Source organism: Terrapene carolina, unplaced genomic scaffold (assembly GCF_002925995.2).
Source record: "Terrapene carolina triunguis isolate 2854851 unplaced genomic scaffold, T_m_triunguis-2.0 Scaffold194, whole genome shotgun sequence".
NCBI classification, from domain to species: Eukaryota; Metazoa; Chordata; order Testudines; family Emydidae; genus Terrapene; species Terrapene triunguis.
The window spans coordinates 790,671-810,424 of NW_020664545.1; the positions used below are offsets into that span (position 1 = coordinate 790,671).

Here is a 19,754-nt window from a genome sequence, read left to right on the forward strand (position 1 = left end):
GTTGCTAGCCTGTGCTGAAGCCTGTGCTGCCGCATCTCATTGCTATTGATAGCTGTGCTTAGGGTTACCATCTTTTGACATGCAAAAAAAGACCCAGCACTCCCCCTGCCCCAGACAAGCCTGCCACAACCCCAATCACCAACCCCAAGGCAGCTCCGCAATCCTCCACCTTCAGCAGCCACTTATAGTATCTAGAGCGATAACACGTATAGAGAAGATTGATAACATCATTGATAACAAACGGGTGTTTGTTTTATCAACACATTTTGCCAGACGGTCTTTGTAGACTCTTCCATTTAGCCAGTTGTCACTGAATGTGCAGTTTCTGATGCGAGGTGTTTTTTTTTGTTTTTTTTTTTCCCCGAGGGTGTAGTAGGATCAATCGCATCTTTGTCCTGGTCTTCCATTATTTAATATGCCTCGCACTTCTCCTCACTCTCGCGTGACTCAAACCCTCTTTCACGCACATGTGTGGTGCGATTGCCTGTTGATAGGCAGACAGCTGCTGTGTTTTCAGCAGTTTTGATCTGTTATTTAATTATGGAAGTGGGAACACTGTAGCATCTTTAGTTTGACACAAACTTTTAACATTAGATATCCCAGTGTATTGTGATGATAATGCAAATCTTTAGACCCACATAATAAAACCCTGGCAGATTAAATTATTTTTTCTGGCAACTGGCAAATCCATAAAAAAACATCCAGGCCTGTCAAATACCAGCCAGGTGGTAACCCTAGCTGTGCTAGCTAGGTTAGACCTAGTGTGAGTATGCCAGCCCATAAGATTGCAGTGTAGATATAGGACAGGGATCGGCAACCTTTGGCACACGGCCAGTCAGGGAAAGCCGCTGGTGGTTCGCCGTCCCCGGCCAGTGGAGGCTGCGGGAAGCAGCGGCCACCAAGTCCCTCGGCCCATGCCGCTTCCCACAGCCCACATTGGCCTGGAATGGCAAACCACGGCCAGTGGGAGCTGCGATCAGCTGAACCTGCAGATGCTGCAGGTAAACAAACCGTCCCGGCCCACCAGTGGCTTTCCCTGACAGGCTGCGTGCCAAAGATTGCCGATCCCTGATATAGGGAATTATTGATGCCTCTTTGTGTAGTTGGTGGAGGGCACATATGGAAAGAGCCAAACCTGCAGAAATGCAGTACAGGACACTATTGATAATTGTGGCTTACTCCACAATGCCCCATCATTCGTGTACAAAACATGCACATAATACGCAGGCCTTGGTTGAAAAAACCCAAGCATATGCTTTCTAGCTCTGCACAGAAATCCCACCAGAATGGCTGCCTGCTCATATGCTTGCTGCTGTAGGTGATTGCGGTAGGGTGTAAGTGAATACGCAACGCACCCATGTAGGTGAGAGCACAGTGTGATTAGTGTGAAGACACCATCATACCTTGTGTGCGTCTAGGACTTTTCTGATCCCTTGGTGGATCAACAGCTTGTGTTACTGGCTTGCTGGAATCTGATGCTGTTCAGATAGCCTTAGCTTAAGTTATTTTCCTCTGTTCAGCTTGAGCATTTTCACACTGGTGATGGCGCTCTTGCTCTGGCCTCCTTCCACTGTAGGCTAGACCACACCTCCATCTGGTAGCCTAACGCTGCACAGAATCTGCATAATGGCATTTTACTGTGTTCCTTGGCAGGTGTACGCCCCTAGAAAGGAGATCTGGGTTCAATTCCCACTCTGCCAAGACTTCCCGTGTGGCCTAGGAAATCACTTCTCTGTGCCTCCATTCCTCTGGAGGAACACCCTGTGACAGTGTACCCATAAGGCTTTATGGGGGGGGTGCTCATAAATGTATGTATGATATAACTGGAATAGGGTTTTGCTACATATGCCATGTAACATATCTATGTAAAGGTTATGATCTACTGGTTATGTTCATCCTAGTTGTATGCAGGCACCAGGTGTGTGTTCAAAGTTATGAACATTGGCTGTATAATTGCTTGATTTCTAAGTAGCCTTAGTTAGAACATTTGGTCACTTCTTGGGAAAGGAATGTGCAAATTAAGTGCTCAGTCAGGAAGCACTTAACAGACAAAAGAGCTTGGAAGACTCCAATCCACATAAGAAGTCTACCTGAGGATGTTCAAGGTAGCATGTGGGTAATGGCTGCTACCTGCAAGTCCTGAGTCATGCATGGGCATGTGACTTGCCCATGTGATTCCGAATGTTAATTTTATCTCTAGTTTTTAATCAGTGTCATACAGAACAGAGTCAAATGTCTTAGAGAAGGCTAAATGCATTATATCAACATTATTACATTTATCAATCAAATTTATAATCTCAGCAAAAAAAGGATAGCAAGTTAGTTTGATAGGCTCTATTTTCCATAAACCCATGTTGACTGGCATTAATTATATTACCCTCCTTTTTAATTCTTTATTAATAGAGTCCCATATGAGATGGTACATTATCTTGCCCAGGATCAATGTCAGACTGACAGGCCTATAATTACCAGGGTCATCCTGTTTGCCCTTTTAAGATAATAGCACAACATTCGCTTTCTTCGAGTCATCTGGAACTTCCCCAGCGTTCCAAGAACTATTGAAAATCAACATGAACAGTCAGCAAGCTTCCCAGCCAGCTTATTTAAAACTTTTGGATGCAAGTTGTCCAGACCTGCTGATTTAAAAATGTCTAACTTTACTAGCTGTTGTTTAACATGCTCCTGAGATATTAGTGGAATGGAAAGTGTGTTGTCCTATGATGTAACTACACCTGTTTTTCCCAGATGCAGAACAGAAATATTTATTGAACATTTCTGCCTTTTCTCCATTAGTACTGATAATCTTACCTTTTCCAGGACCAGTACCATTGTTAGGAATCTTTTTATTTCTAATATTCTTAAACTCCTTATTGTCCTTATCTCTGCTGGCTATAAATCTTTCCTTGTGTCTCTTTGCTTTCTTTGTCAGTTTTCTACCCTTCTTAGCTTCTGATTTATATTCATTACTTTCAACTTCCCTTTTCTTCTATTTGTTATACATTTTATTGCTGGCTTTACTTCCTCTCTAAAACCAGGTCATTTTTTAAACCAATATGCCCTTGTTCCTTGATTGTGGGATTATGATTTTTGGGGGGCATCTAGTAAAGTGTTCTTAAACAAGTCCCAATTATCATTCACATTTTTCTGATTAAATTCTTCCTCTCAACTAATTTGGCTCCTAACTGTTTTCAGCTTTTTGAAATTTGGTCTTTTTAAAGCACTAAGTATGTAATATCACTAGTCTGGACTTTATTCTGTTTGCACATCATAAATGTGATCAAGTCGTGATCACTTGCCCCTAAGGGTGTGCCTACACAACAATAAAACACCTGCAGCTGGCCTGTGTCAGCTGATTCGGGCTTGTGGGACCAGGGCTTGCAGGGCTATAAAATTGTAGTGTAGATGTTTGGGTTCATCCTGGAGCCCATGCTCTGGAACTCAATGCGGGTGTTTTATTGCAGTGTAGACATACTTTAAGTTACCATCAATTTTTACTTCTGTGATCATTTCCTCTCTATCTGTGAAGACCAGGTCTAATATAAAACTCCCCTGTGTTGGATGCAACACTTTTAGAGTTAAGAAATTGTCAGCTATAATATTTAGAATTCCAAGGATGTTTTACTACTGACCGCATGAGACGTCCACTGTATGTCACAAAAATTGAAGTCCTTCATGACCATGCAGCTTTCCCCCCCCTACAATTTACACATAGGTGTGTAAGGAGCCTGTCATCCTGTTTCCTAGTGTGATTTTGTTGTCTATAGCGGACACCAACAGATACCCCATCTTGTGCTTTATCTGGTAGGACATTGATCCATAAGCATTCAAGATCATTTTCTTCTGAGTTATCTGTGACTTGGAAACAGGTATGCCATTTTTTGACAGAGTGCCACTCCCCCTCCCTTTGTGCCCACTCAATCCTTCCTAAATAAACATTAGTTTCAACATTCCAGTCATGGGAATCATTGCACGAAGGTTCAGTAATACTGGCTAGATCAAATTTATGCTCCTAAATTAGCAATTCCACTTCCTCTTGGAGTTATTTAAAATAACAAAGTCTGAAAATGTACGAAAGAGTTGATGACTGCATAAAATATCATGGAGAACCACCTTAATTACCCAAAGCTTTAGTCTGCAAACACTTTATTTTTACTTTTATTTCTTCGTATTTAAATAATAATAATAATAATAATTAATAAAGATGTGTATATAAGGCTTTAGTACCCTAAAGCATAATGAACACTACAGCAAAATCACATTAGCATTAAATCAGCCATTCAGATAAGGACTCTGCCAGCCTCCCACCTACAAAAAAAGCTCTTTTCCACCCAAGTGGATAAGTAAATGTTTTTTTTTTAATTTTTATTATTTTTTAAAATTTAAATGAATTACAGGTTTATTAAAAAAACATATTTAAAATTAAATATGATATTGACAGGTTATGTTAAGGCCTAAACTACTTATAATTTATTAAATCATTTAAATTAAATGCAAAAAATAATATTTAGCAGTATATGAGCAACAAAATGATTAAAGGTCTAGAAAACATGACCTATGAGGGAAGGTTGAAAAAATTGGCTTTGTTTAGTCTGGAAAAGAGAAGACTGAGAGGGGACGTAATAGTTTTCAAGTACATAAAAGGTTGTTACAAGGAGAAGGGAGAAGAATTGTTCTTCTTAACCTTTGAGGATAGGACAAGAAGCAATGGGCTTAAATTGCAGCAAAGGAGGTTTAGATTGGACATTAGGAAAAACTTCCTAACTGTCAGGGTGGTTAAGCATTGGAATAAATGGCCTAGAGAGGTTGTGGAATCTCCATTGGGGATTTTTAAGAGCAGGTTAGACAAACACCTGTCAGGGATGGTCTGGATAATACTTGGTCTTGCCATGAGTGCAAGGGACTGGACTAGATGACCTCTCAAGGTCCCTTCCAGTTCTATGATTCTATGTTTGCTGCCAAATTTTAAAGAAAGTCAGACCAATGAACTGGTGGAAGTCACTGGCTCAGCATTGGAAACCAGAGTTCATTGAAATTCTAAACCAGCTTTTAACAGCCATAGCCTTTCCTGTAGGTGCAGAGAGAATATTTTCTTCATTTCAGTTTATTCAACTAGTTCATCTCAATAACGAGTTCGTTCAAAGTTAAGAAATCAGGTGGGAATTGAAAAAAGCAGGAAAGCTTGTTTTCCTCATCCGGTCTCTGAATAAAAACTAGATGTGAGAGAATAAGATCTGCTAAAGTCTTGAAGAACATGGTGACCAGAAACAATCAATTAAGTTTATTAACTACAGATAATACTTTTTTTTTAAACAAATCAATTAGCTTTTAATGCAAAACATGTTTTGATTAACTTTATTCTTGTGTATCCAGTACATCTAAGGTGGTTTTGTTTAATTAAAAAATAAAATCCAATTTTTGTGCATTTTAAATTGAATTTCCATGGAACTTGACACAATTGTAAGTAAAAAATCAACTAGTGAACAGGCAACGTGTCGTTCACTGATTTCTAACATAATATAAAATGGAAAAATTGAGAATCTGAATAAATGTAAGTTAAGCTATATAATTGCTTAAGTAAATGTTTATAGATGTAGTATGTCCTTGTTAACAAAAATGAAGCACCAAAATTAGCATAAAGGCTGTATTTAGTTGCAAATCAACATGTTTTAATGATTACCAACCAATGAGAATCAACTCTTCGTTAGGAAAATAAGTAAAACACATAAATCATAGAATATCAGGGTTGGAAGGGACCTCAGGAGATCATCTAGTCCAACCCCCTGCTCAAAGCAGGACCAATTCCCAACTAAATCATCCCAGCCAGGGCTTTGTCAAGCCTGACCTTAAAAACCTCTAAGGAAGGAGATTCCACCACCTCCCTAGGTAACCCATTCCAGTGCTTCACCACCCTCCTAATGAAAAAGTTTTTCCTAATATCCAACCTAAACCTCCCCCACTGCAACTTGAGACCATTACTCCTTGTTCTGTCATCAGGTATAACTGAGAACAGTCTAGATCCATCCTCTTTGGAACCCCCTTTCAGGTAGTTGAAAGCAGCTATCAAATCCCCCCTCATTCTTCTCTTCTGCAGACTAAACAATCCCAGTTCTCTCAGCCTCTCTTCATAAGTCATGTGCTCCAGCCCCCTAATAATTTTTGTTGCCCTCCGCTGGACTCTTTCCAATTTTTCCACATCCTTCTTGTAGTGTGGGGCCCAAAACTGGACACAGTACTCCAGATGAGGCCTCACCAATGTCGAATAGAGGGGAATGATCACGTCCCTCGATCTGCTGGCAATGCCCCTACTTATACAGCCCAAAATGCCGTTAGCCTTCTTGGCAACAAGGGCACACTGTTGACTCATATCCAGCTTCTCGTCCACTGTAACCCCTAGGTCCTTTTCTGCAGAACTGCTTCCTAGCCATTCGGTCCCTAGTCTGTAACAGTGACTGGGATTCTTCCGTCCTAAGTGCAGGACTCTGCACTTGTCCTTGTTGAACCTAATCAGGTTTCTTTTGGCCCAATCCTCTAATTTGTCTAGGTCCCTCTGTATCCTATCCCTACCCTCCAGCGTATCTACCACGCCTCCCAGTTTAGTGTCATCTGCAAACTTGCTGAGAGTGCAGTCCACGCCATCCTCCAGATCATTAATGAAGATATTGAACAAAACCGGCCCCAACACTCCGCTTGAAACCGGCTGCCAACTAGACATGGAGCCGTTGATCACTACCCGTTGAGCCCAACGATCTAGCCAGCTTTCTATCCACCTTATAGTCGATTCATCCAGCCCATACTTCTTTAACTTGCTGGCAAGAATACTGTGGGAGACCATATCAAAAGCTTTGTTAAAGTCATGGAATATCACATCCACTGCTTTCCCCTCATCTACAGACCCAGTTATCTCATCATAGAAGGCAATCAGGTTAGTCAGGCATGACTTGCCCTTGGTGAATCCATGCTGACTGTTCCTGATCACTTTCCTCTCCTCTAAATGCTTCAGAATTGATTCCTTGAGGACCTTCTCCATGATTTTTCCAGGGACTGAGGTGAGGCTGACTGGCCTGTAGTTCCCCGGATCCTCCTTCTTCCCTTTTTTAAAGATAGGCACTACATTAGCCTTTTTCCAGTCATCCGGGACCTACCCTGATCGCCATGAGTTTTCAAAGATAATGGCCAATGGCTCTGCAATCACATCTGCCAACTCCTTTAGCACCCTTGGATGCAGCGCATCCGGCCCCATGGACTTGTGCTTGTCCAGTTTTTCTAAATAGTCCCGAACCACTTTTCTCCACAGAGGGCTGGTAACCTCCTCCCCATGCTGTGCTGCCCAGTGCAGCAGTCTGGGAGCTGACCTTGTTTGTGAAGACAGAGGCAAAAAAAGCATTGAGTACATTAGCTTTTTCCACATCCTCTGTCACTAGGTTGCCTCCCTCATTCAGTAAGGGGCCCACACTTTCCTTGACTTTCTTCTTGTTGCTAACATACCTGAAGAAACCCTTCTTGTTACTCTTAACATCTCTTGCTAGCTGCAACTCCAAGTGTGATTTGGCCTTCCTGATTTCACTCCTGCATGCCTGAGCAATATTTTTATACTCTTCCCTGGTCATTTGTCCAATCTTGCACTTCTTGTAAGCTTCTTTTTTGCATTTAAGATCAGCAAGGATTTCACTGTTAAGCCAAGCTGGTCGCCTGCCATATTTACTATTCTTTCTACACATCAGGATGGTTTTTTCCTGCATCCTCAATAAGGATTCTTTAAAATACAGCCAGCTTTCCTGGACTCCTTTCCCCCTCATGTTATTCTCCCAGGGGATCCTGCCCATCAGTTCCCTGAGGGAATCAAAGTCTGCTTTTCTGAAGTCCAGGGTCTGTATTCTGCTTCTCTCCTTTCTTCCTTGTGTCAGGATCCTGAACTCGACCATCTCATGGTCACTGCCGCCCAGGTTCTCATCCACTTTTGCTTCCCCTACTAATTCTTCCTTGTTTGTGAGCAGCAGGTCTAGAAGAGCTCTGCCCCTAGTTGGTTCCTCCAGCACTTGCACCAGGAAATTGTCCCCTACACTTTCCAAAAACTTCCTGGATTGTCTGCAAAAAGAACCAGAGTACTCGTGGCACCTTAGAGACTAACAAATTTATTAGAGCATAAGCTTTCGTGGGCTACAACCCACTTCTTCGGATGGGTTGTAGCCCACAAAAGCTTATGCTCTAATAAATTTGTTAGTCTCTAAGGTGCCACAAGTACTCCTGTTCTTTTTGTGGATACAGACTATCACGGCTGCTACTCTGAAACCTGGATTGTCTGTGCTCCGCTGTATTGCTCTCCTAGCAGATATCAGGGTGATTAAAGTCTCCCATGAGAACCAGGGCCTGCGATCTAGTAACTTCTGCTAGTTGCCGGAAGAAAGCCTCATCCACCTCATCCCCCTGGTCTGGTGGTCTATAGCAGACTTCCACCACGACATCACCCTTGTTGCTCACACTTCTAAACTTAATCCAGAGACTCTCAGGTTTTTCTGCAGTTTCATACCGGAGCTCTGAGCCGTCATACTCCTCTCTTACATACATGCATAGTGTGATTAAAATAGATTATTTAAATTAAGGTTTCCTGTTTGCTGATTTAAATCATGATTAAAATCTGAGCTTTAAATTGGATTAACTCAAATCAAAATTCCTTGTTTCCACCCCTTTTCCATTCTGGGGATTTTAATGTTGTAAAGTCTGGCTTAGGTTTTTGTTTGCTAGTAATTCTGTGTGATGTATCTTACTCTGAACCAGTATGCGTGGAGCTTAAAAATGGAATGGAGAGCTATATACCTGCCTTCTAGTTTCTGCACCAAGAGCATTAAGCTGCCAAGCATGGTGAGAGATGAATGAAACAGACAGACTTTCCTCTTTCATCCAATTTTCACATTTGATGGCTATAGAATTGATAGGTTTTGTTGTGAGATTTTGGGACTGAGCTCTGGACTTTTCTGTTGATTTACTTCTGTTGGCAATATTTTCAATAAACTGCTGGTTTGGTTTTTGTAGTGGTTGCCAGAGTAGTTCATTTAGTGCCAGTTCCAGGTTGTTTGCTCATTTTTTTTAAGCATAGGTCTCCTTTTGATCTACCGTATTGAGCTATTTAATTATAAGCTCTGAATTAACCCTCTGCCACAACATCTGTTGCTGGACCACGTTCTGTGTTTGTGGGCTGATGAGGAATTATGTGAGCATGTCTTTTTTGCAAGCTTCCCAGTTTATTTTTATGTTTAGCCCAATATAAAGGATCAACTGCAAGTTGTTTTTGTTTGTTTGGCTACTCAACTTAATTACCACTTCTAAGTATCAAGTTAATAAAATAAGCATTATTGCTCTAGGAGTGCAAAAACTTTGCTAATGTAAAAGGAAGGAGGAGGAGGAGGGATAGCTCAGTGGTTTGAGCATTGGCCTGCTACACCCAGGGTTCAATCCTTGAGGGGGCCACTTAGGGATCTGGGGCAAAATCAGTACTTGGTCCTGCTAGTGAAGGCAGGGGGCTGGACTCGATGACCTTTCAAGGTCCCTTCCTGTTCTAGGAGATAGGATATCTCCATTTATTAAAAAAAAAAAAAAAAAAGTGAACCCACATTTCTGTATTTTTCTGTATTTTAAGTCGGAGTATCAATTTACTATACTTAACTGCTACTTAAAAGTATGTGGGTGAACTGTTCAATTTAAAAGATATTTGGTCCAGCCTTCTTTCCCTCTGCCTCATTGACTTTGATGGGAAATATGGCTGCAGAGCTGAGCAAACCTGTGCATTTCTCTTTCCATACTTTGAGCATTAACTAGAAGTTTTTTGTTTATTGCTTTTCCCTCCTTAAGTGCTGAAAGGAAGATGATTCACTGATGTCAAAAAAACTCCATGTAGTTCTTCACCTAGAAAAAAATAAAGCAATTATGCAAAGTATTTTGATAGTTTATAGGCCTAGTGCATTACTTACAAATCATTGCCTTCATACTGAATCATTCTGAAATCTGTGGCTTTGAAGCCAGAATAATGAACTGGTGAATGTTCTACAGTTCTGTAGGAAACAAAGCTATTAAATTAGATGTGAAATTTCTTTTCCCATTTTGTATGTGTGCAAAGTTTCCAGTCACACAACAATGGAAGCAGTCACCTGTTACTCCTTTTTAAGTTTCTTATGTGAGTCTTTGTAGCAGTAGCCACACACTTGTGAAAGCAACAGCTCTCTAGGGCTGTTTACCTGACATCAACGAACACTGGATTTGGCAAGGTTTGAATGATCAACTAAACTGAAAGTTCAGTTTAAATATAATTAATAGCATTCTTCTATGGTTATCCAGTTAGTTTTAGTTGGTAAACTATATATTATGTCACTCTAGTGTTCTCTGAAAGAATTATCTGCAAAATTAAGCAAAATAAGCTGTCATGGGATAAGAGGGAAGGTCCTCTCATGGATTGGTAACTGGTTAAAAGATAGGAAACTAAGGGTAGGAATAATTGGTCAGTTTTCAGAATGGAGAGAGGTAAATAGTGGTGTCCCCCAGGGGTCTGTACTGGGATCAGGCCAATTCAACATATTCATAAATGATCTGGAAAAAGGGGTAAACAGTGAGTTGGTAAAATTTGCAGACGATACAAAACTACTCAAGATAGTTAAGTCCCAGGCAGACTGCGAAGAGCTACAAAAGGATCTCACAAAACTGGGTGACTGGGCAACAAAATGGCAGATGAAATTCAATGTTGATAAATGCAAAGTAATGCACATTGGAAAACATAATCCCAATTATACATATAAAATGATGTGGTCTAATTTAGCTGGCATCACTCAAGAAAGAGATCTTTGAGTCATTGTGGATAGTTCTCTGAAAACATCCACTCAATGTGCAGCGGCAGTCAAAAAAGCAAACAGAATGTTGGGCATCATTAAGAAATGGATAGATAATAAGACAAAATATCATATTGCCTCTATATAAATCCATAGTATGCCCACATCTTAAATACTGCATGCAGACGTGGTTGCCCCATCTCAAAAAAGATGTATTGGAATTGGGAAAGGTTCAGAAAAGAGCAACAAAAATGATTAGGTGTATGGAACAGTTTCCATATGAGGAGAGATTCATAAGACGGGGACTTTTCAGTTTGGAAAAGAGACGACTAAGGGGGGATATGATTGAGGTCTATAAAATCATGACTGGTGTGGAGAAAGTAAATAAGGAAGTGCTATTTACTCCTTCTCATAGCACAAGAACTAGGGGTCACCAAATAAAATTAATAGGCAGCAGGTTTAAAACAAACAAAAGGAAGTATTTCTTCACACAATGTAGTCAACTTGTGGAACTCTTCGCCAGAGGATGTTGTGAAGGCCAAGACTATAACAGAGTTCAAAAAAGAACTAGATACGTTCATGGAGGATAGATTCATCAATAGATATTAGCCAGGATGGGAGGGATGGTGTCCCTAGCTTCTGTTTGCCAGAAGCTGGGAATGAGCGACAGGGAATGAATCACTTGATTATTAACTGTTCTGTTCATTCCCTCTGCGGCACCTGGCAATTGGCCACTGTCGGAAGACAGGATACTGGGCTAGATGGACCTTTGGTCTGACCCAGTATGGCCGGTCTTATGTTCTTAAAATTCTTTTCTCTCCTGAGACTGGCATACAGGGATTCGGCACAGAAAAACTAAAATAAATGGCTTGACTGGCTATTTTTAGTGTCCTACATGAGGGCTGTAAATTGGGCAACTTGTGGTTTTCATACATGTTCTTACTTGAACTTCACAGGTGTATTAAAGAATGTGTGTCTGAAGCCTTTATTCTATAAATACAGTGCTCGATTTTCTTGATATTTGCAGTTTGTGTAGAAGCTTCAGCATATGCAGTAGTTACTCTTCACAGTCTTTACACATTCACAAATTACTCTGGATCCAGAATACACAGTGTGCAGGTGTTGGTTTCATTCTCGCCATGCTTAGTCCTGATATTTCCTTCTAAGCTGGGGGCAAAACACCTCCATGAAAATATTTTTATACACGAGGTTCTTCCAGGGGTTAGGGTGGGATTAAAATGTATTTTGGAGTAAACTAGATAACCTTTGTCCAAAATGTTAGAACTTTTATAGTGAAAGTCAGGAGGCCTACGTGAGAGGAATCCAGGAAAGTGGCCTGTCTCCTGTCGCCCCTGGGTAAGGTGACCAGATGTCCCGATTTTATAGGGACAGTCCCGATATTCGGGGCTTTGTCTTATATAGGCGCCTATTACCCCTCACCCCATCCCGATTTTCCACACTTGCCCTCTGGTCACCCTACCCCTGGGACTTGCTCATACTTAGAGCCCTTCAAATACATGGATAGCCACAAATATCTGGATCCACAGATGCAGTTGTATTGTTTAACAGTTTTGTGGATTGGATGTGGATCCAAATTTTTGTATCTGCGCAGGGCTGTCTACTTGTACCTTTCCTGGAAGAAAACAAAGGACCCTAAACGACCAAGTACTAGGTCTGAGTGTTTAGCTCACTAGTTTGTGTCAGTGTGAAAATGGCATGCAGTACCATGCAAGTCCTGCTCTTGCAACTATACATTCATTGCACTCTGCCTGGGATGTATGGGAGGGACATTGTATTTCCATTATAAGGATAATTTGAAGTTCAAGCTATATCAGCGTAATGATGAGAGAGGTAAAGGTCTGAATAGTGAACTAGCCCTGTCTGAGGAGGGTGAAATCTTGCCTAGAGAAAAAGTGAGGGTGGAGTGGCTGTCTGGAAATTGTTTCCTCAGCTGGTTAATGTTGTGAAGCCAATAAAGTGCCTTGGCAGCAGGGAAGATTTGTACTGAGTGTTTCATAGAATCAGAGAAGTGTAGGACTGGAAGGGACCTCGAGAGGTCATCTAGTCCAATCCCTTGCTCTCAGGGCAGGACATTAATGTTTGTCATTAAACCATTTGTTATGGAAATTGTAGCAGAAATAGAGGGGGTTCTGATGGGTCACAAGAATGATTAGGAGCCTCTCATGTTGGGGAGAGACTGAAATGACTGGAATTGTTTTTCTTAGACAGGATATGTGATACATGTACAAAATAATGAGTAGTATAGCGCAAGGGGACATTGGAAAGGCAGCAAATTCAGAATGGATAGAAGGAAATAATACTCTTTCACACAACACCCACTTAGCCTGTTGTATTTACAGATCTAAGACATCATCGAGGCCAGCAGGATTGAAAAAGGGCTTATATCTGTATATGAATAGCAAGACAACCTAGAGTAGTTATAGTAAATATTAAAAATAAGAGGGTTTTTTTTTTGAGGGATAGAAGCCTTCCGGCTAGGGGCATAAGCCACCCCCTAGCTAATTGGGGTTATGAGGAAACTTTTCCTGGGGTGAGGCTATCCTATAACTGGCTAATGCAGGATTTCTTACATCTTTCTCTGAAGTAACTGGTATTGGGGTAGATGTACCCTAGCTTGATTCAGCCTGGCAGTTCCCATGTTCCTATGGATCTTCGCTATATTTCCCAAACTATTTAGAAGAGGAATCGTGGGGGGCTTTCAGTTGCATGAGCTCAGTTTTGTGCATGCTGAGGCTGAGTCTAGGTGATGCAGGAAAAAATGTTCTCTTGACCAGGCTGCATGGAACAGTCGTATACGTAAGAGATTAAAATTAGCTTTGTGATCATTAGAATTCAAATTTTAGACCTCTAATGGCTGAACATAAGACTTGCCAGACTGGAACAGACCAGTGGTCCATCTTCTGGGGAAAGATTGAGTGAAAAAAATTTGATTTGTTTAGTCTGGAGAAGAGAAGTCTGAGGTGGGAAATAAGTCTTCAAGTTTGTAAAAACTTGTTATATAGAGGAGGGTGATTAAATTGCTTTCCTTATCCACTGTAGACAGGACTAGAAGTGGAATCCCCATCATTAGAGGTTTAAAGAACAGGTTAAACAAACACCTATCAGGGATAGATAATATAGTGCAGAGGACTGGACTGGATGACCTATCAAGGTCCCTTCCTGTCCTACATTTCTATGATTCTCTAGCCATGGATAATACTAGAAACTTCCAAGAAAGGCATTAAATTCCTGTAATGCCCTTAATTCTGCAATATCATACCTTCTTCCTAACAAGTGGTGATCCCATTATAAAAGCATCAATGGCATATTGTACTGTTGAGCCTAGATACTGCTAATTTCATTGAACAAAACTAAGCCATATTCTAGTATTCATCTGTTTGAGCAAATTAGGAAAATGTATGTTAAAAATAGTATTATAGTCTCTGCACATGGGTGTGTCTGGTACTCCCCCAGTTTGCACTTTCTATGTTCATGCCTAACATCCAGAAAACTGAGCTCTGGGTGCTAAGGGATTCTGTCTGCACTACAAATACAAATGTGTTGTGGGAGAGACCCTATACCAGTAGGGTTAAAACATGGTTCAGTCTTGCAGTGTAGATGGAACCTAAGCTTGCTCCAGATCATGTGAAAGCCTTGGATGCGTCCAAGGTTTTAGTATAGTTGAAGGACATGTTTGAGGTTCCATCTGGTCTACAGAATGGACGCATGTTGTAGTTGAGATGATTGTATCTGTAGTGAAGGCACAAGCCATGTTGATTTCTCCCCTAGGCGTACAGAGCGCAAACTATGCTGACTGGACCCTTGCTTCTGCTACACATTCACGTTTTGAACCCACACTTACATATAGCATAACTCTTGCACCATTTGGATGGGATTTTTTTTTTCTTCCCAGGCAACAACGTACCAAAACTGTGCCCTCTGGCAGGGCTCAAGCCACTGCTTGTAACTGGCATTGTGGAGGCAAAGCATGCTACCATAACAGGGTTTAGAAAATTCTTTCCCACAAGGTTTCAAGTCCCGTTGTGGGCAGAGTCTTGTGTGGCTGCCTGTTGCTAACAGTGGTGCTGGGTTGCAAGAACTGCCATGTGAGCCCTGTGGCGTTTTACACCTGCAGATATGCTTATCCCTTGAGTGTTTAATATTGAAAGTCGTGTTTGCAAGTGAAGTATTTTATCTGTTCAGGGAAGGTTTATGCAAATTGTAAGTGTAAATATAGCTTGACTCTTTCTCGATCTGTAGGTTGGCCCAGCACAAATAGTTTGTCTTTACCACATAGTGGCTATAAAAAAAACCCCACAAAAATCTGAATGCAAAAATGCTCTAGATTCTAAGAATTTTACACTAGGTTGATTGTTGGGTTTCAGCCACTTGGCCAAGAGCCCTTTGTCAGATGACCAATGTGTGTATATTTCACTAGTTTTAAAATAAGGTCTAGTGAGGGGGTCCTGCGCTTCCATGAAGAAGCAGTGGGCTAGCTATATGATGGGCGTCTGTCCTGGGGGGACATGGTGAGGACAGGAGCTGCTCCTCTGACTAATTAAGGAACTGGACAAGAGAGGAAAAGGAAAAAGTGACTATGTGGCCATTTTTGGCAGAAAGTGTGGCCAGCTGTATGAGTCAGTGGCTAGTGAGGTACAGAGTTACCTGGTCTGGTCTCCATAGACGACAGAGTTCAACTAAAGATTTCTTAGAGAGTGGCAGTGAGAACCAGTTCTACAGATGCCACCAAATGCACCCTCAGACCAAAGGCCCAGAACCCGTTCCCCGTGGGCAAAATGTCCATTGACTCCAGTGAGAATAGGATCCTATTCTGATTGGATGCTTGGCAATACATTATAGTCCAAATGGTATTTGTTATCCTACAATTAACTCTACTCCCACTCATGCTGCATCCCTGTCCTTAAATCTTGCCTACTGTTATTTTATTCGCCACACTGGATCAAAGCTGTTTATATTTGGCTTATTATGCTCACTCTGTTAGAGTTGTTTTCAGACTTTCATTATAACATTCTGAACTGAAGTTCATTGGCTGTGTTTTGAATGAAGTAATTGCATTTGATTTACTCCTCAATGTAACATTAATAGTAGGACTAAACCTGAAAGTCCTACGCAAACACTGAGTGAAGTGGCAGAAAGGTACTTTCCTTTAGCACTTTTTGGTTTTCTCAATGGCCCCGCAGTTTGTCACTCAGCTTTAGTTATGGTATTTGCTCCGGGCTATATTGCTGTGTGGTTTCTGGTACAAAACCCAAACCACTCGTTAACGAGTATTGTGAAGCACTGAGTAGTGGATAATTAAAAAAACAAACCATGAAAACCACAAGCAGTAACACTTGTGGGTTCCCTTCTTCTTGGATTCTTTGGGGAGGAATGTTGAAGTATTTATATTGGGTACCCTTCTTCTAGGACCTCAGGCCTGTCAGTTTCCCCTCCTCTTTTTCCCCAGCAAAGATCATGACAGGTTAGTATAAAGCTAAGAGACCATTGAGAATATCCAGCTAATGCCGAGGACTAAACTAAAGGATCATTGCAAATAAATTATTTGCTGCATCATCATTAGGAGCTTCCTTTTGAGTGAGTTGTAAGGAGCTCCATTTAGTTTAGTGGACTGAGGAACTGGAATCTGATCATTCAAATTGGTTATCCCAAGGTCTGAAAGCTCTTACTGTATGAGGCTTATCATTCATTATCCATTACCACCTGGGATTTGATATTGCAAAGTCATAAAAGCACTTCTTGTGAGCCCCAACGTGCTGTACATAGAACATGTTCTAGAAAAATAAAATTGAGATTAAGAACTAGAAAAATCTGCTTTAAACCTACATTTAAATAGGACCAATAAGTTGTCAAGGTGGATCTACAGAGGTAGAAGATGCCACCTCCATGTAGCAGCATGGGTGAAAGTCTGGTATTTGGAACTGGCAAGTGGAGGTAATCCGACATCCAATTCAGCTTCTGAGCAGGTGTCGCTACAGAAACTAAGAGCTTGTCTTCACTGAGGAGCAGTGTGCACTACAGGCATGTGATTTCTAAAGCAAACAAACGTGTTGTGCACTAACTAGTATGTGCAGACCCTGCAATGTGCACTAGAACTTCCCTACTGTGCTTTAACATAGTACGGTTTGAAGAGTCTACACATTCCAGTTAATGTGCTTTAGAAATCGCATGCCTGTAGTGTACATTACCCCACCATGTAGACAAGCCTGAAGTTGCAAAGCTGGGGGGATGATGCTGTGCAGCGAAGGGACTTTGGGGCCTTATATCAGCAGGCTCTCAACAAGTGCTCAGGTGTTTTTCATTTTTGTCTTTGCAGTTTGTCCATCTGCTTGTAAGTCACAAGGCTGCACCTCTGATGGTCACTGCTGTCACAGCGAATGCTTAGGCAACTGCTCGGAGCGCAACAATCCTGAGAAGTGTGTGGCTTGCCGTAACTTTTACCTTGATGGCAAGTGTGTGGAGACCTGTCCAGCCAAGTACTACCGCTTCGAGGGGTGGCGTTGCGTGACCTTCAGCTTCTGCCAGGAGCTGCACAACAAGTGCAAAAATGCCAGGGAATCGGGGTGCCATGTTATTCACAACAATGAGTGTGTTCATGAGTGCCCATCGGGATACATCATGAACTCCAGCAAGTAAGTGATGTCCATGTTGTTGCCCAGTGTTGTTGCTTGAGTTGTCAGTTGTGTATCACACTTATTTAGACACACACACTTGCTGTAGCATAGGGTTTGTATTCTATTCCTTGATTGAGAAACAACTCCAGTGTTGCATCTTATTGATTCATAGACTTTAAGGCCAGAAGGGACCATCATGACCAGCTAGTCTGACCTCCTGCAATACATCGCAGGTCACAGAACCTCACCCACCCACTCCTGAAATAGGCCCATAACCTCCGGCTGAGTTACTGACGTCCTCAAATCTTGATTTAAAGACTTCAAATTACAGAGAATCCACCATTTACTGTACTTCAGACCAGCAACTGGCCTGTGCCCCATGCTGCAGAGGAAGGCAAAAAATCCCAGGGTCTCTGCCAATTTGATCTGGGGCGAAATTCTTTCCCAACCCCAAATATGGCAGTCAGTTAGACCCCGAGACCAACCCGCCAGACACCTGGGAAAGAATTCTCTGTAGTAACTTAAAGCCCCCCATTTAATGGCCCATCTCCAGCTGTTGGAGATATAGTTTAATAGCCGTTGTGGATGGGCCATATGGCATTGTAGGCAATCTCATCATACTATGATAAAGGGACAATGTAACAAACAAGTATTGCATGTGCAGAAGAGAGGATACCGTCTTTCTGACTATTCTTAGGGCTTTAAGGACAAAAGAATAAAATAATGTACATAGTTATATGCTGTTGATCGCAGAAAACCTTGTTTCTCCCACAATAAAATTACATATTGTGATGAGTCAGATTTCCTGTGAATATCTGTAGTTTTGTGTTCATGTACATTTGCTCCTTGATTAACAAATCAGGGAATTCATGCTGTGGCTGGATTTTTGAGTCTATTTCCTGTTTTGTATTTCAAACATGTGAACCAACAGCCCCAAAAGTGGGCTCTCCATTGCTTGTGTAACAGCAAGGTCCTCCTCTTGCCCGCCCCTGCTCAACTAGTCCTTCTACCACTGGGACTTGCTCACAATGTCCTGGTGCTTTTCCTAGAGGAGATGACAGTTTTCCTCTGAATTATACTGGAAGTCGGTGCTGGTGTCATAACTGCAAGAACATCTTGTCTTTTTACTGCCATTAAAAAAACAGTCTCCTATGTCCAAAACACATCAATATAAATCTGTTTACCTTTTTAAAATATAGTTCTGTGAACTGCCTTCCAGCTGTCGATAGAGAAATCCTAGGAAAGGTCCTGCGTCCTGTTCATGAATTATCTGTTTGGTTAACTACTTTAAGATGAAGGATGGGCCTGGCTTTCTTGCTGTTGGGTACAATTAATCTCTTACAAATAGCATTAATTAACCCTAAGAGCAGGAGCTACAGTCTTGTCCTCACAAAGAATCATTTTTCCCTTCATGTGAATGACTTTGAAAAGCCACGGGCTTAAAAAGTTCAGGATCTGGCATATTAGCAAGAGGGAACAGAGAGCTGTTGGTTCTGGAAGATCTTTACAATATTTTTTCTCCAATAAATACCATTTGAGTTGGAGCTCAGCATGCAGACATGCCTAGGTGAGAAGAAAAGTAGCTGTCTTCTTTCCTTTGTCACCATAGGAATTTCATCTTAGTAGAGGAACAGTTCAGTGCTATGAGTTCTCTCATTTGGATTTCTCTGGGAGGTTGGCTGGTTAATTGTGGGCTTAAATTGCATAGGACAAGAAGCAATGGTCTTAAATTGCAGAAGGGTCGTTTAGGTTGGACATTAGGAAAAACTTCCTAACTGTCCGGGTGGTTAAGCACTGGAATAAATTGATGAAGGTAATGGAATCTCCATCATTGGAGATTTTTAAGAGCAGGTTAGACAAACACTTGATGCGTCTGATGAAGTGGGCATTCACCCACGAAAGCTTATGCTCGAGTACATCTGTTAGTCTATAAGGTGCCACAGGTCTCTTTGTTGCTTTTTACAGATCCAGACTAACACAGCTAGCCCTCTGATAAGGGATGCTCTAGATAATACTTAATCCTGAGATGAGTGTTGGGGACTGGATTAGATGACCTCTCAAGGTCGCTTCCAGTCCTATGATTCATTGTTGAATTAAAATCAAAGCTGCTTAGATCAGTGGTTCTCAAAGCCGGTCCGCCGCTTGTTCAGGGAAAGCCCCTGACGGGACGGGACAGTTTGTTTACCTGCCGCATCTGCAGGTTTGGCCGATCGCGGCTCCCACTGGCCTTGGTTCGCCGCTCCAGGCCAATGGGGGCTGCGGGAAGCGGCGCAGGCCGAGGGATGTGCTGGCCGCCCTTCCCGCAGCC

The 19,754-nt window shown here is 41.7% G+C and overlaps 1 protein-coding gene across 1 annotated transcript in view; it reads left to right on the plus strand.

The window, feature by feature from the left end:
• The window catches only part of INSR (insulin receptor), a 106,111-nt gene that overhangs the window by 52,167 nt on the left and 34,190 nt on the right, over positions 1-19,754 (plus strand). Inside the window, exon 3 of the mRNA XM_026655084.1 lies at positions 17,149-17,464. Coding sequence (XP_026510869.1) covers positions 17,149-17,464 — 316 coding nt within the window. The remainder of the gene's footprint in view (positions 1-17,148; positions 17,465-19,754) is intronic.